Source organism: Coloeus monedula (assembly GCF_965178545.1).
Source record: "Coloeus monedula genome assembly, chromosome: 1".
NCBI classification, from domain to species: domain Eukaryota; kingdom Metazoa; phylum Chordata; class Aves; order Passeriformes; family Corvidae; genus Coloeus; species Coloeus monedula.
The window spans coordinates 111,699,075-111,713,737 of NC_138781.1; the positions used below are offsets into that span (position 1 = coordinate 111,699,075).

Sequence of the window (14,663 nt, forward strand, 5' to 3'; positions counted from 1 at the left end):
AAAAAGGATGTATATACACAAATCCATCTCTGATAAAACTTTCGTCAAATGCTTTCGCTGGCAGCCAGATTTTGGCACTATGGCTTACTTTTTGGAAAACAGGAATTAGATAGGAAAAAAATAAAGACTCTTAAGTATTTTCATCTAATTTTAATTTGATGGCTTTTTAAGGGGAGGAAAATTCTGTTAGTTTGTAATTACCTGTAGCAAAATACTTAGTATCATCCAAGCTTTCAGGGTGACTATCAGTATAAAACTATATAAATATATATCCTCGACAAGGATAGACAGTAAACTTAGTATTTCATCCATGGCTGCAAGTTATATTCTGATAAATTCAAATGTAAGTGTTGTCATTGTGTTGTTACAGACGTACACCTCTCTTCAGAAACAGTTTCATAACTATGTAATTTAAAATAAAAAGATTGAGAGTGAGCCACTTCTGCAAGTCGAAGAAGCTGGGAACAGCAAAAAGCAAGATGAATGCATCTGGACGAAGCTGTGGGAGCCCTAGTTCTGCAGAACCTACAGGAGATTTCTTCAAGGAACTGTGGTCCAAACTGAAAGAATGTCATGATAAAGAAGTACAAGGTAAATCATTAAAGTTTGGGTTTGTCAGATTAAAGTTGTTGTTTGTCAGTTACCACAGGAAAACTTTGAATACTCTGCGTGGAACTAAATAGATTTTTAATGTTTTACGTTATGCAGAAAGTTGGACCGGATGATTACAAATGATCCTTAGAGATTGACCACCTAAGCCTGGTTAAACAGGATTAAACTATCAACACATATAAATGATCTGCTAGGTCAGTGAAGAAAAAGTAACACAGTGTTACATGGAATCTCTGCTTGCCTACAAAATATTTAAATGTTACTGTATCTTTAATGGATTATGATTCAAAATTTCCAAACCATGTTATTCAATGGATTATTTTTCTTTTGCCTTTGGCTTTAGTTGCTTCAGATACATTAAAATTATTTGCATTGTTTATTTCCCCTAACTTGTGCAAAATCGCACTGCAGATTAATGCTACTGAAGTGAAAATGATTTCTTCAGATTTTAATGTTCTAAATTTTCTCAGCAAAATTTATAAGGTTTTTATAATATGATTATTCTTACTTTATGTGATCTGTGGTAGCAGTCTTACTACAGATTGGCTGTTAGTGTCTGTCCATTCTTCAGTAATTCAGAAAAGTTGAATTATTGCACCATATGTATTGTTACTGTAATATTGTTTTGCAAGTAGTATTCGTAAGGGGTTTTTTGCTAAAAATATAAGTTAACATTTTGTTCTGCTAATCTAAAGATGCATGATCCATTCTTTTGAATGGAATTAAAACAGTATTAGACTGTATCTTCTAACAAGCATATCCTTATGCATGAAATAGTATTTATATTAGGCTGGAATAAAAGTGGGTGAGTTTTTGTGAGTTAAGAGCTTTAGTCATGCAAGTGGATCTTTACCCAGACCATTTCAGGGGCCTTGGTTGTTTCTACCAGCCTCAAAACAGTTTCAGGTCTGTTCATTTCAGTTCAGTTATACCATCACTTTTTCATTTCAAAAGCTGTTGGAGATTGTTTTATAATTATGTATGTTACCTGCCTCCTACTGAAAGTCTTGATTCAATAATTTGCAGCACTGGGCTGTGACACTTTGTTGTTAATTATTAAAAAAAACCCAAGCAACCAAAAAGCATATATCAATATGGAAACTGAAAAGAAAATTATAGCAGGCTTCTTTACATTAAAATTATTTTTTTAATTGTTGATGGTTCTTTTTGGAGTGGGTGTGATGTCAACCACAGATAAATGCGGAAATACTGACAGAATGGGATCTGGCAATCTATGGCATGTCTGAACAACAAAAACTTAACAAACAAAAAGCTCTGATGTAGAGACTTCTTCTAAGTGACCCTTTCTCTAGTTTCTTGGGGTGTGCAGCACGTGATTTTCAAGTTTGGGTTTTCTTTATGTAAGCAAGATACTCTTTAGAATGCATGCAGGGTGTGGCCAGGTAATTTTGCCACCAGGCAGTCTTTTTCATGCCTAGCCCTTTGTCAGTATGTCCCACACCGTGTTAGGTAAAATTAGGTCTTCCATGATAACATCAAAGGCATGCCTGAAGGATAGTTAATTTTTTCAGAAGGTGGGGATCCTCTTATAGAAAATGGTACTGCAAGATATTTTAGAAACATCAAACACAGACTTGCCTAGACTTTGCTTGTTTCTGAAGTCTATAAATAAGAATTAAAATTGACTCATGAGTTTCCAATCTGAATGTCAGCAAAATTTATTTTAAAGGTGGTGGAAGGTGGATTAAGGGAAAGTTAGTAGTTGTTGAAAAAGCTTTTTGCATGTACAATGTACTAAACACTGAAATTGTGGAATTATTTTTATTTAAAATCCATGAAAAGCAGAATTTATGACACATGAACTTGACATGGTCAGACACATGATATGAGTTATATCTATAGGACGTAGACTGAAGAATCCTTTAAACTCATGGAGTTTGAAAGGGATTTTATTGAATTTTGATATTGCTATATTGTAAAGGGTGTGGTTTTCCACCATTATGTGAAAAAATCCAGCTTCTTGTTCTTTTAAACTGATCACTTGCAAAAAAATCCAGATTTTGGCCTTCTTCAGCCAAAATAGCTATTATTTAACTTAAATTCGTTATACGACAATGGGTAGGACACCTACATCCCAGTTTCCAAAGATGTTGGGTATGGCAGTGTCAATTGACTTTTCATGGAGTTCAGAAGTGCTCAGCAGCTCAGAATAATGGTCATTAAAACTCTATTTGCTTTTATTTCCTATCTGTAGAATGTGTGGGACACTTGCATAGTTCCCAGAAAACTAAAGAAATTTAATAATGCTTTTTATAAACTGATTTATTTCTACAGGTGTTAATTCTTAACTCTGGCTTGACATAATTATTTAGATGCTTGCTGTATGTGGATCTTATCAAGATGGTTTCTGAGGATTAATTCAAATATAAAACTCTGTACTAAAAATATATATCAGCATAGAAATGTGAGCAGTGTTTTATATAAAAGTAATAGTCTAGTTTTTTTCAATTACTGCTTACCTCTGAAAAACAGAAGATATCAGTAAGGAAAAAACTGTAGTCATAGAAGCAGAGAAACTTATGAGGAAAGCAATCTCATTGATAGATTGCTGTCGGAAAGGAAGTGGCTGGAAGTTCCTCAAAAGTAAATAATTATAGAAAAAGGAGCTGGAAGGGATTTTAGAAGGTCATCTAGTCCATCTCTGTGCCCTTAAGGTAGGATTATGTCTGCGTCATTGCTGACAGAAGCTTGTCCAACCTGTTTCAAGAAATCTTCAGTGATAAAGATTCTGCAGTCTTCCCAGGCACTGTCAGTTTTAAGGAAGTGCATTTAATGCATTTGAAAATTCATCAGAACAGAAATTATCATAGCCATTAATTGAAATATTACAGCTATGTAGTCTAATCAAGTAGCAAGTTTCATAAAATAATGTTTAGTTAATCTGCCTAATGATAGTTTAAAGAAGGTCTCCATTGCTTTAATAGGGGTAGAGTGTCATTTACTAACGCACTTAGGAGCTTTAGGTAATGTAGCTTTATACAGTCTGCAGCTTGTCTATTCCATAGAAATATTGTGTGAAAGATAAAACTGAATTGAAAAGAGACATAGTTTTATATGCTCACTATGTTAAATAAGGAAACCTGAAAAAGCAAAGCTGCTTAAATGAGTATGCTTAAAAACTCAATACTCTGGAAAAGCAAAAGGAAGAGACTACAGCAGATGTAGTAATTCAATGCTCTTGGATAAATGTAACAGTCTGGTTTCCTGCCTTCTCAGTGCAGTCATTTGAACTATGAAAAAATGCAACCTTTAAGTAACCAGTTTAGTTCCTCCTGACTTCAGGAGAGAGGGGAGATAGTGTTACCTGTAGCACAGTACTGGGCCTTTTGAGCCCCGCCTCTTCAATTGGTTGCTCAGGTTGCCAAAGTTACAATCCTAAATACTTGCTGAACAGACTACCTGTTCATACAGGAGATGCATTGTTGTGCAGCTTCATTCCTTCCGATGGGCGTGGAGCAGCTTTAAAGCAAGCTTTATAGGGGTTCTAATTGCAGATGCCTAATTGGCTTGATGAATAGCAACTACTTAAAAAAATAAACCCTCTTTCTGTGCTGATCTGCATGATAGAACATAACATCTCACAGGTGCTGAACACTTGGAGATAAAAGAAATCTTGCTGTATTTCCTAAGAATTTTTTTAAGTGGTCTGTCTGCATTTTTAACTCATTGTCTCACTGCCATCTTGTAGCAAGCATGGGTTCACTGAGTCTGTGGCTGGCTTGACATTTTAAGTGGCCTGAAGACTGAAGCTTCTCAAGCAAGTAATTTTCCCCTTAGAGCTATTCCTAGTTGAGTGTGGTAGGGGAGAAAGAAAAGTCTGTTAGCTACCTTAACCTACGTTTTCTATAGTAAGATGTAGTATCAGCTGTGTATTTAGGCTTAAATTCAAAGTAGTCTGAAGTTTTCTTACAAGTGTTTTGGTTTTGTAAGTTTATCCTACTATCCTAAATGCATCACACTTTTGCAAGAGAGCTTACAAGACACCTAATGTTCAACGTGGAGTTGGTGGCAGCCTTTCATATTTAGAAGAAAATAATCATGCTAGGAACTACTATGTTATTTTCTGATGCGATATGAAAATTTCTCTTGGATTTCTGCTTAAGAAACTGCCCTATCATTGGAGTCTGATTATTTCTGACTATTTATTTGGAGTAGGAATGGCCAGCCTGTGTGTGGGTAATGTCACTTAAATTTCCATAGCACTGTGTCCTGCTGGTTAAGCTGTGCTGTACTTAAATATCTTCTCGTCTCAGTGCACATACGAATGCACCCAAGACCTTGCTAGCAGATTGGCTGAACAGTGTTCTGTCCCCATGGCTGTCAGCTGGCCACTCCTGCTGAGAACATCAGTTGCATTTGCAAACATTTTTACTTCTGCACAGAGTGTATGATTAGAAATGTGGAACTCTTAGTGGGAGAAAAGCCACAGATGAAATATTCCTTAATTCACCTTCAGATCTTCCAAAGAAGTGTTGACTGAGAGAGTCTTGTAGCACATCTCCAATGAAGGATGTTGTCCTTCTGTGCTTTAAAGCCTTGAATCGCATATTTTTAGTGTTTCCCTTATGCATATACACCGTAAAGCATTTCTCAGTTCAGTGATTGGATGCTTCATTTCCAGTGTAGTATTATGAATTTATGTGCATGCAGAACATATTTTATGTCATTTATGTGGGAATAGTCAATGAAAGTATATGGGCAGTGCAGGCTATTCACGTGTGGTTATTTCACAAATGTGTTTTTATACCTGTATAAGTGGAAATCTGTGTGTTTGTTTAAGAAGTCCTTATTTCCTGGAGATCACAATGACTGTATTTGTTTCCAAGATCCTGTAGAACACACTCAAAAAGTCCAGAATGAACCTTTTTCTCTCCAGATTAGTGACATTTTTTATCTCTCTTTGCAGATGACAGTGGCAGAGTTAATTTATTGTCTCACACATTTTTTAAAATCAGAATTCTATAGCATGTAATTTCTTCTTTCTATTTTTCAGGCTTACAGCTGAAAATATCTAAGTTGAAAAAGGAAAGATGCTTGTAAGTATTCATCCTAATGATCTAATTTATTGAAGGACAGTCAGAGTCCCATTAATGAGCTACAATTCTTGTAAGATTTCATGGATTCTTCCTTTAGATGTGTACAAAAAACTGCTCACTTTAATAATTCAGCTGAAGTCATCTGAAGATGTACGGAGCTCTTTACAGGGTGTGTTATTTCTTAAGTATAATTTATAAATTAAGTAGTTGCTAATTTTTAATCTGAAATGATGAAATTATCTCTTGGTTTTGTTATTAGCCTGGTGTATCATAAATTCTTCCATGTTCTGGAATGTTAAATTGATCAGTCAGTTTTCTAGATGAGAAATATTATCCACGTTGTCACTGAACAAATACCAAATAGGTTAATCATTGTTTGTTGGAATCTTTCTACAACTGCCACATTGTAGATACAGTTCTGTCACATAGGAGGTCTTGTTCTCCTTGCTTCGTCTGAATACCTGAGGTTTAGTATTTCAAACTTGATTATCATCTGACAATGAGCACCTTATTTTGTATCCCACTCCAGCGTTGGAGCTAATGACTTGTAAACTCTAGGTCAGGGACCAGCCATTATGCAGTGCCTTCATAACCAAAAATGTCTGTCGTGTTTATCCGGTGCACTGGAATTTTGAGGAAAAAAACCCCAGCCAACAGCCTAGTTCCTTCCGTCATTTTACCTGGGACATTTCAGAGGGTTTAGGTGCAAGGCATATAGTATTAGTGTACATTAATGTCTTACTTATTTATTGCAAATGACTTAATGCCATAGAATGACTTAGAGTTAACTAGAGAAGATTTTAAAATTTGCTATTTTAAGCCTCCTCTGAATGGCGTAAACACAAAAAATGAGGGGATTTTTTGTGGTTTTAGTTTTTTGTTGGTTTTTTTTTTAGTGTCCTAAACATCAGGAAAATACAGCCTGCTTTTGTCAGACTTCAGATTTTTCCATGGCTTGGCTGTACTTGGTTAGTGAACTGTGGTAACAGAACTTTGACATGTTGTCCTCCCCAAGTAAAAGTACAAGCCTTAAATAGTCCCTCATGCTGTTTGCATGTACCTGGTTTATAGGTTGAATATGCAGTTGGAATGGCCTATGCTGGTCTGTGTGGTAGTACAGAAACATAAAGCATCTGTACTTAAATTTAAGGGTTAATCAGATATGCTTGTGATTGTACACTGTAAAAACTTCCAGCTGTCCCATTCACTTTATGACCCATGATTGCTAGTTTCTTGTACTACTGTAATGCCAGCAATATCAAAATGTGGTTGGCTAAACATTTGTTAAAGGGATAGTGCCAATTTAAAAGTATGTTTGTGTAAAAGGATTGTATCAACAAGTTAGTAAATATGTTTTGATTTCCTGGTGTGTGTATGTGTGTGTGCTTAACAGCTTTTCATGAGCCAATTTCATGACTTCCACAAATAATCCATCTCAGGCACACTGAAAACAAGCAACTGCTTTCATGGATACATACAAAGGATTCCACGGTGAAAAGAAGAGCTGGGAATTTCTCAGAAGTTAGTCATTGTCATATTACACAGATTCAGTTGCTTATCTTTTACTGAGCATTAATTTCCTCTTAGAAAATAATTGTGTGCTTGTCACTCATACTGTGTTTGCATCTTGAAGAGGTGGTGTGATCTGATAATAAAAGTGAAAGGGAGCTAAAATTGGGAAGTTAATGTTACTGCTTTTTCTTAGCTCTTTTAAGGAGAAAATATTCTTTGTTATTTAATTAGTTTTGGTTTTTAGAGAAGGTATTTTCCACAAGATCATCTGCTTCTGAAGGTTTTGGAAAGAGACTTCTTGTCTCTATTCATATTATGGGAATACATGCTCTATAGAGAATTTCTTCTTGAGGAAGTAAACTTCTAATGGATCTAAAGACTTTTCAGAGATTTCCAAACCTAATGTGGTTTGCCACGCTGCAGAATTCACTCATTGGTAAGACAAGACCAAAATGACCTGATTGTGAAAGCTCCCATTAGATTCCCAACAGCTCCACAACACAGTAAAGTGTGAGAGAAATTTTGGAGTTTGTTCTCTGAAATTGTTGTTTGAACATTGTTAGCTTGTATGTCTTGACTGTCATGAATTCTAGTTTTTACTTGAGCAAAAATCAGACTTAACAGAAGACCACCTGTATTATGGATTGGAAACTAGCTGCATCTTTCCTCTGTCATTTGTAAATTATTATTAATCAGAAACACTTGCTTCATTTATCTTCAACTTAATATTTGTGCTGATGATAATAACATTTCCCAAGGATATGAAAGGAACATGCCAGAGAAAATTCTCTAGTGAAAAAGTAATTGCTACAATTAGAAATAATTTTTCTTCTTTTCCATTTCAGGGATGCAGAGAGGCTTGAAGAGTTCTATACCAAGAACCAACAGCTCAGAGAACAGCAAAAAGCACTTCATGACACTATCAAGGTTTTAGAAGACAGGTGAAGTAGTGTCTTCTAGCTTTTGAGTTTGCTGTATTTTGCTCTTACAGAATAGCTCTGGATACTTTGCAAGTGGAGTTTATTATGTTTTGGTGTGGCATTATTGATTTTTTTTTTTTTTTTCAGTAAGCCAGTCCTTTTCTAATGCAATCCAAATAGTGTGTTATAGAGAAAGGTATAGAATTTGCATTTTTCTGACTGAAGGACAATCAATAAATATATAACATATATATTTATTTATCTGTCTCATATATATAACTAAATATAAAATAAATAATAAATATAAAAAAATAACAATTTCTGTTATATTGTTATTTTCAAGCTGCTTAGCTTGTTTAGTTCAGTTAAGGTCAATGGAAGTTAAAATAGAGCATCTTGGAAGGCAAACAGACATTTTAAGGTACATTCTTCCATATCCATCTTTGTAGAGTTAAATTTTATATTGATCAAGATGTAATGCAAGTACAAAACCCAAAGGCTATAATATGTTGTGGAACTAATGAAATCACTCACTAGGAAATGTTTCAGATTTGATGGGGTCTTTTTTACCAATTGCCTGGTTTACCTAAATTTAATCACAGGTTCCATCTGTTACCTTCTTTTGTACTTTGGTGTTCTCCTCGCCTTTTGATCCATTCTGCCTTTTCCTTGATTGTTCCTGTTTAATCTGGTACAGCAAAACAAAACTAATAGACATGAAATTACAGTGCATTTTTTCATCTTTAAAAACTGTACCTGTTTTGGAAAGTGTATGTTAAATACGCTGTTAATAGGCTCTCAGAAGTTTTCTGGCAACAGGAGACCATTACATAGTAAATGGTTTTCAAGCATTCCTTGAATTTTAAAGCTGTGATACTCTACTTTTACTTTCAACTCCATTTCTCTGTGAAAGGCATTTCTCTGTGAAAAGCTTGTAGCCATGCAGGTAATAAACTTTCACACCATGTAAGTAGAGAGACATTCATGGTGTGGGTGAACTTTTCTAATCCCTTAGTAGATGAATTGCTAACACTGTGGAAAACAAAAGAAGTATTTCAACTGATTTAATACAAGGAAGTTGTAATACTGTGTTTATTACACGTTCAGATAAGCTAGTATGAAGAGGCATTTCAGTGTTTTACTCTTACCATAATTCCACAATATTAAAACACCAATAAACCAGTATGGCTTTTACTTCCGATATTCCGCTGTGAAATTGGAAGCTTATATAGTTAGTTTAGTTGGGGTGTTTTAATACTTGACGTAGTAGCAGCAGCAGCAATGCAGAACTCTTGACTAACTGGTTTTTTATTTAGCAGGCAAAAGCGAGTCTTGTTTTCACTTTGGTAATACTGTTAGCTTTTTGCTGTGTACCAGAAATAAATACATTCAGTTTATCACCTATAAAATGAACACATATTTCATTGCATGAATGAATGTGTCAGGTAAGATGGAGCGATTCTAACAAGTCATTTTCTGATCATGGATGTGTTTTAAACAGCTGATCTAAACCATTAGAGACAGTGGAGTCAATGCCTCTCATGAACATTTGGATCCACTTCTAATCATGGGTGCTTAGATAAAGGGTTTCACATTTGCTTGGCATTTGTTATAGAGTGAACTTACTCTTTGTCCTTTTTATTTGATTGTTTTGCTTAATGACACTACATATCCTTCTTAGATGCAATAGTAATTCTGTTTACTGATTTGCTTATTTGTATTTTCTTGAATGAACTTTATTTACAATGAATGGTGATTTATATCTGACAGTATTCATAGTAGGACACCTCACAAAGGCATTCAGTGGCAAGGTGTAACTTGCTCCACTTTATTAAATAGAGTAATGCATGTTCTTTTAGAAGTATCCAGTACCTATAATCATTTATGCAAATGTTAGAGCATGTAGTATTAGATCGTTCAGAAATCTCAAAACATTGCTATGTGAACATATAAAACCACAGTACTTAGTGGTGTTCTGCATAGCTGTCAGAAGTTTTCTGGTTTTCATTTTTCATTGTTCAAAAAGTCTGTTAAACATTGGTATCTGCTTGATGCATGGCAATATTTTTTTAACAGAGGGACCTTTTCTCTTAATTTTATTGTAGGTTAAGAGCGGGGTTATGTGATCGTTGTGCTGTAACTGAAGAACATATGAGAAAGAAGCAGCAAGAGTTTGAAAATATCCGGCAGCAGAACCTCAAACTTATTACTGAGCTTAGTGAGTTTTATTCCCAAGTCTGAAGACAAAACATGCTATTTTGTAAACTAGTTCTCTAATAATTCCTGTAACTTGATATAATTTATATGTGGTATGTTTAGTAAGCCCGAGAAGTCCAGGTGGGGGATACTTAACTGTACAGTCTGAAAATATGTAACATACCAGCGACCAGTCATTTGACCCACCTTCTTAGATTGGAGTGCTGATACTGAAAGTGAACTGACGTGGAAAATCTTACACTGTAAAGTAGCTACTTTAGATAAAATGTGACTGCTTCTGTTTATTCCTACAGCTAGAATGATTGCCAGCTTTCCTAAGAAAAGCCTGACTTCAAAAGGAACTGGTGATGGCAAAGTATCAAGTTCAGACAGAAGTGGGTCCATCTTCTGTCCTGTAGTTAGTGGGTCTTGGACTTTGACTCCAGTAAACTCATAACTGTCACATAACCAGCTGAGGCTACAAAAAAATAGCTTTACACCAGGTGGCTTGTAGCCAGCTCATTTTGAAATCAAGAAGTAGAACATATGAGACAAATTAAACTGTTTGTTCCAGGTGATACACAAGCAGGACACAAATGTGCTCAAAGAGTTTGGGAAGATTGGTTGTATAAAGTGCAGAATAATACAGGACAGAATTTTAAAATGTTAATGGTATCTTTGCCATTAATTATTGTGTATAATTTAGTTGTCTTGCTTGGTCAAGAATAAGCAGACATTCAGGGAAACGCCAGACAAAAAGTTGCTTTTCAGTGCTTAATTAAATTATGGAAATACTAGGTTCTGTGCTAATACAAAATACTTCAGTGTTTCAAGGACTTCTAAATTGAGCATTTATATAAAAATATTCTGAATTTTGAGTTTAACGATGAACAGCAAAGAGGGTACAGCCAATCTTTATTTAAAGCTCTGAACCTTAAAAATCAGGGTGATGCGTATTAGGTACAAATCTTCTTGAACTGTCTGACACAACAGTAGGCTCCCATGAGTTTGGGTTGAGAGCTATGTAACAATGAAAAAGATCAGTTGAGGAATCTAGAGGCAAAATAGACAACAACAAAATAAGAACATGAACATAAAAATTAAAGTGAGCAGAAAAGGGAGCTATCACTACACTAGTTTGAGACAACATGGAAGGAAGGCTGAATGGTGTTGTAATAAGTTTGTGTGAAGTAAAGACGGGATTAGTTCGAAATTAGGAAAAGTAAAATGAAAAGGTTCTGAGTGGGCTCTCTTGATTTCCAAAATATTTAAGTGATTTTGAAGAAATTGCTGGTGGGTTTTTTTCCTTCTCTCCAGTTAGCTGTTTGCGTTAGTGGCTGAAACCAAATTCAAATTGCTTTATACTTGGTAGGTTATCTTTAGCCTAAGGAAACGATTTTGTCCATGGAGACAAGTGAGCAATTCACTCATCCTTACAACACAGTTTCACTTGTGTGTACATGGACAAAAGTAATTAATGATTGTGTAGAACTAACATTGTGATACAGTAATTGTGCCGTCTCTGCCTTTTCTAACACGTCATTTTACAACTTTTTTAATGACTAGCTTGAAACTTCCTTTTTGTAAACAATAGAGAACGTGTATGGTATTACATTTTACAATTAGTTCTGTTTCCTTAAAGGACCTGACAAGATTATAATGCTAACATGTGTGCATTGATTTTTTTTTCCTCTTTTTTTCTATAAATTTCAGTGAATGAAAAAAACAACTTACAGGATGAGAATAAAAAGCTAACTGAACAGTTCCATCAATTACAGAAGGAGCTAGAGTAAGTTTTGGGTTGTTTTGGATATTCTCCCATTCCTCTGTAGAAATGTCTGGGAATATAAATATCAGCTTTTAAGTGTTTAAATCTTATTTCCTCTTTTCTGATAGACTGTGAAAAGATAACCTAGTGCCACTATAATAACATAAGCCCAGTTTCTTTCTATCGTGCAGAGTTTTGTTTCCTTTTAACTATGTGCATCTTTTTTTAAACTGGGAGAAGTAAATTTATCATAGAAATTTTGTTTGACTTCTGATCACAGTGTATAGCAAAGCCTTATGTCTCATACTGTTATTCCTTGGTTGCTTCTTTACCAGTTGTTTCCTCCTAGGCTAAGACTTCAGAAAAGTAGTTGTTTAAATAGTCAAAAAGTTGCAAGATTTTGCAATACATTTTTAAAATAAGCTTATTATAATTTTGCAATTTTAAAAGAAAAAAACTATAGTAAATTTTGAAAACAAAACATAAAAATAATGAGCTACAAATTGAAATTTTAATCTGATGTAGTAAGAATGTGCCATCTAATGTTGTGGTTAATATGTGAATGTGGTGTACTGTGCAAGGCAGAGGTAGTGTTTCTTTCTTCTTACGGTCTGACATCATTTACCTCACTTTTGCCCATCTGTGATAAGTTGTGTACATGCCTGGGAGAAATGGGACAGGATGTGTGGACTTAATATGGAAGGTTTTTTATGCGTGTGGTTTTTTCGTCTCTGTTAGAATTCAACTTCGGTAGAGGAGTAAAACAACTAGAGTTCAGTTCAGAATGACTGTAGTCCTGTTCCTTTGTATTTCTTGGTTTGTCTCCCATCTTTGCACCTTAATTGTCCTTTCTTTTTCTGTATGCATTTAATCTTCTTGGAGTAACATACTTGAAGGCCCCATCTTCCACTAAAAATATTTGGCCAATGTAGGAAAGCTGGCAATGACCAATGTAACACTAAGTTATTTTCTCTGCATGTTAGGTGATCGTTCAAATGAGTGCAGAGTTGAGTGGATAAACAGTTTTTTTACAAGGGTGGTGCTGCTGGTTTTAATACAGTCACTGCATTTGGCTGAACTATACTCATGGTACTTTATTTAGAATTAGCACCTTAGATCAATATAATGTCATCCATCATAGGTGCAAAGTAGCAGAATGTTTCTAGTGCATGATACAAAATGAGATTTTTGCAGTCTTCTGTATTTTGTAACCAAGTTATAATGGGAATAAAAGTTATATTGGGAATAAAACTCTGAGAATTCTCCATAAAAGTGAAATCAGTGAAATTGTAGAAGAATTGTATTATCTGATCCTTTGTGACATTAGGATTTCATTATGCATGGATGGAAACAGCAAGGAAATTTCTGCAAAGACCTCTTCTGGGGTCTCAGATAAATCCATGATTCAGAAATTATTTATTACATAGTTATGATGTACAGTATGTGTGGCAGCTGCTTCATTTGATGGTTTTTTTCTGTGATGGTATGTAGAAGGTAGGTTTGTATGGAAGTAAGGTGCAGAAAAATACTTTTTTTGTAGGTTAATTTACAGGACCACATATGCCAGTAAATTTAAAGAGAACTCTAACAGCTAACTTAAATTTACAAAGTAAATTGATGAATATATTGCTCTGTTGTTTATTTTGATTTGTTTCTTAAGATATTGCTAGTAGATAATACTGTTTTCCAGTGCTTTCTTTGTAAATGTGCTAGAAAAGAGGAATTGCAAAATTACACAATAGGATTCGTCAAGACTTGAGAACATCAGTGCATCAATATTTGTCATTAAGAGTTCAAAGTTAGTCATGGTAAAAAGCCTAACTACAAAAATGCTTTTTGTCTCAAGACAGACAGCTTTTTAAAGTTTTCTATTACCTTATTTTATATAAGATCTTATGGTTCACTTCAATGCAAGCAAAAATTTATCTGTATTTCCTCTTCTTCCCTTAGATCAAAACCTTATATCTTTCTCTTTATAGTTAGGAAATGGTCTTTTGGCCCGTGTCTGCTCTTGAGAATCAAAAAGAAAAGTGCAACTGTAGGAAGATGACCAAGAAGGCTGAGTTAGATTTCTGTGTGCTTTTATTTTACCTCCTCTTCCATTTCTCACTGCCAACTCCATTGGGCAGATAGCCCCTTATGAAGTACTAAACAAACTATTTAAGTTCAAAGATCCAAAATCAGTGCTTTTTTGTTGTTATTCCCTGGCTGTGTCTAGATATAGTTTTTGGGGAGAAAAGACATAGTTATTTGTTACATTAATTTTTATATACTGACTCTCCAAGAGGCTGCTAGAGCTGACAGTGTGAGAGAACGTAAACTTCATGACTCATCTTGTATTTTACATTACTTGTTTTGTATGCGTTTTTACATTATTTGCTGAAGACCTTTTTAAGGTGAATTAGAGGTAACATCAGTGCTTTGGAGAGGGATTGCTTTGAATACAGTGCTGTTCATTACTACTTAAAATTTTCCAAAAGCTTTGTTTTGTATTTAAGACAGTATTTCCAGATCACTGAATATATTCTGAATTGGAAAGGACCCACAAGGATCATCAAGTCCAACTCCTAAGTGAATGGCCCATCCAGGGATTGAACC

At 34.8% G+C, this 14,663-nt stretch overlaps 1 protein-coding gene across 1 annotated transcript in view; it reads left to right on the plus strand.

Moving 5' to 3' along the window:
- Positions 1 to 479: 479 nt before the first annotated feature.
- The window catches only part of RBBP8 (RB binding protein 8, endonuclease), a gene marked incomplete at both ends in the record, with an annotated part of 31,857 nt that continues 17,673 nt past the window's right edge, over positions 480 to 14,663 (plus strand). Inside the window, 5 exons of the mRNA XM_082297169.1 lie at positions 480 to 591; positions 5,627 to 5,669; positions 8,027 to 8,122; positions 10,207 to 10,319; positions 12,011 to 12,086. Of these exons, the coding sequence (XP_082153295.1) occupies positions 480 to 591; positions 5,627 to 5,669; positions 8,027 to 8,122; positions 10,207 to 10,319; positions 12,011 to 12,086 (440 nt within the window). The remainder of the gene's footprint in view (positions 592 to 5,626; positions 5,670 to 8,026; positions 8,123 to 10,206; positions 10,320 to 12,010; positions 12,087 to 14,663) is intronic.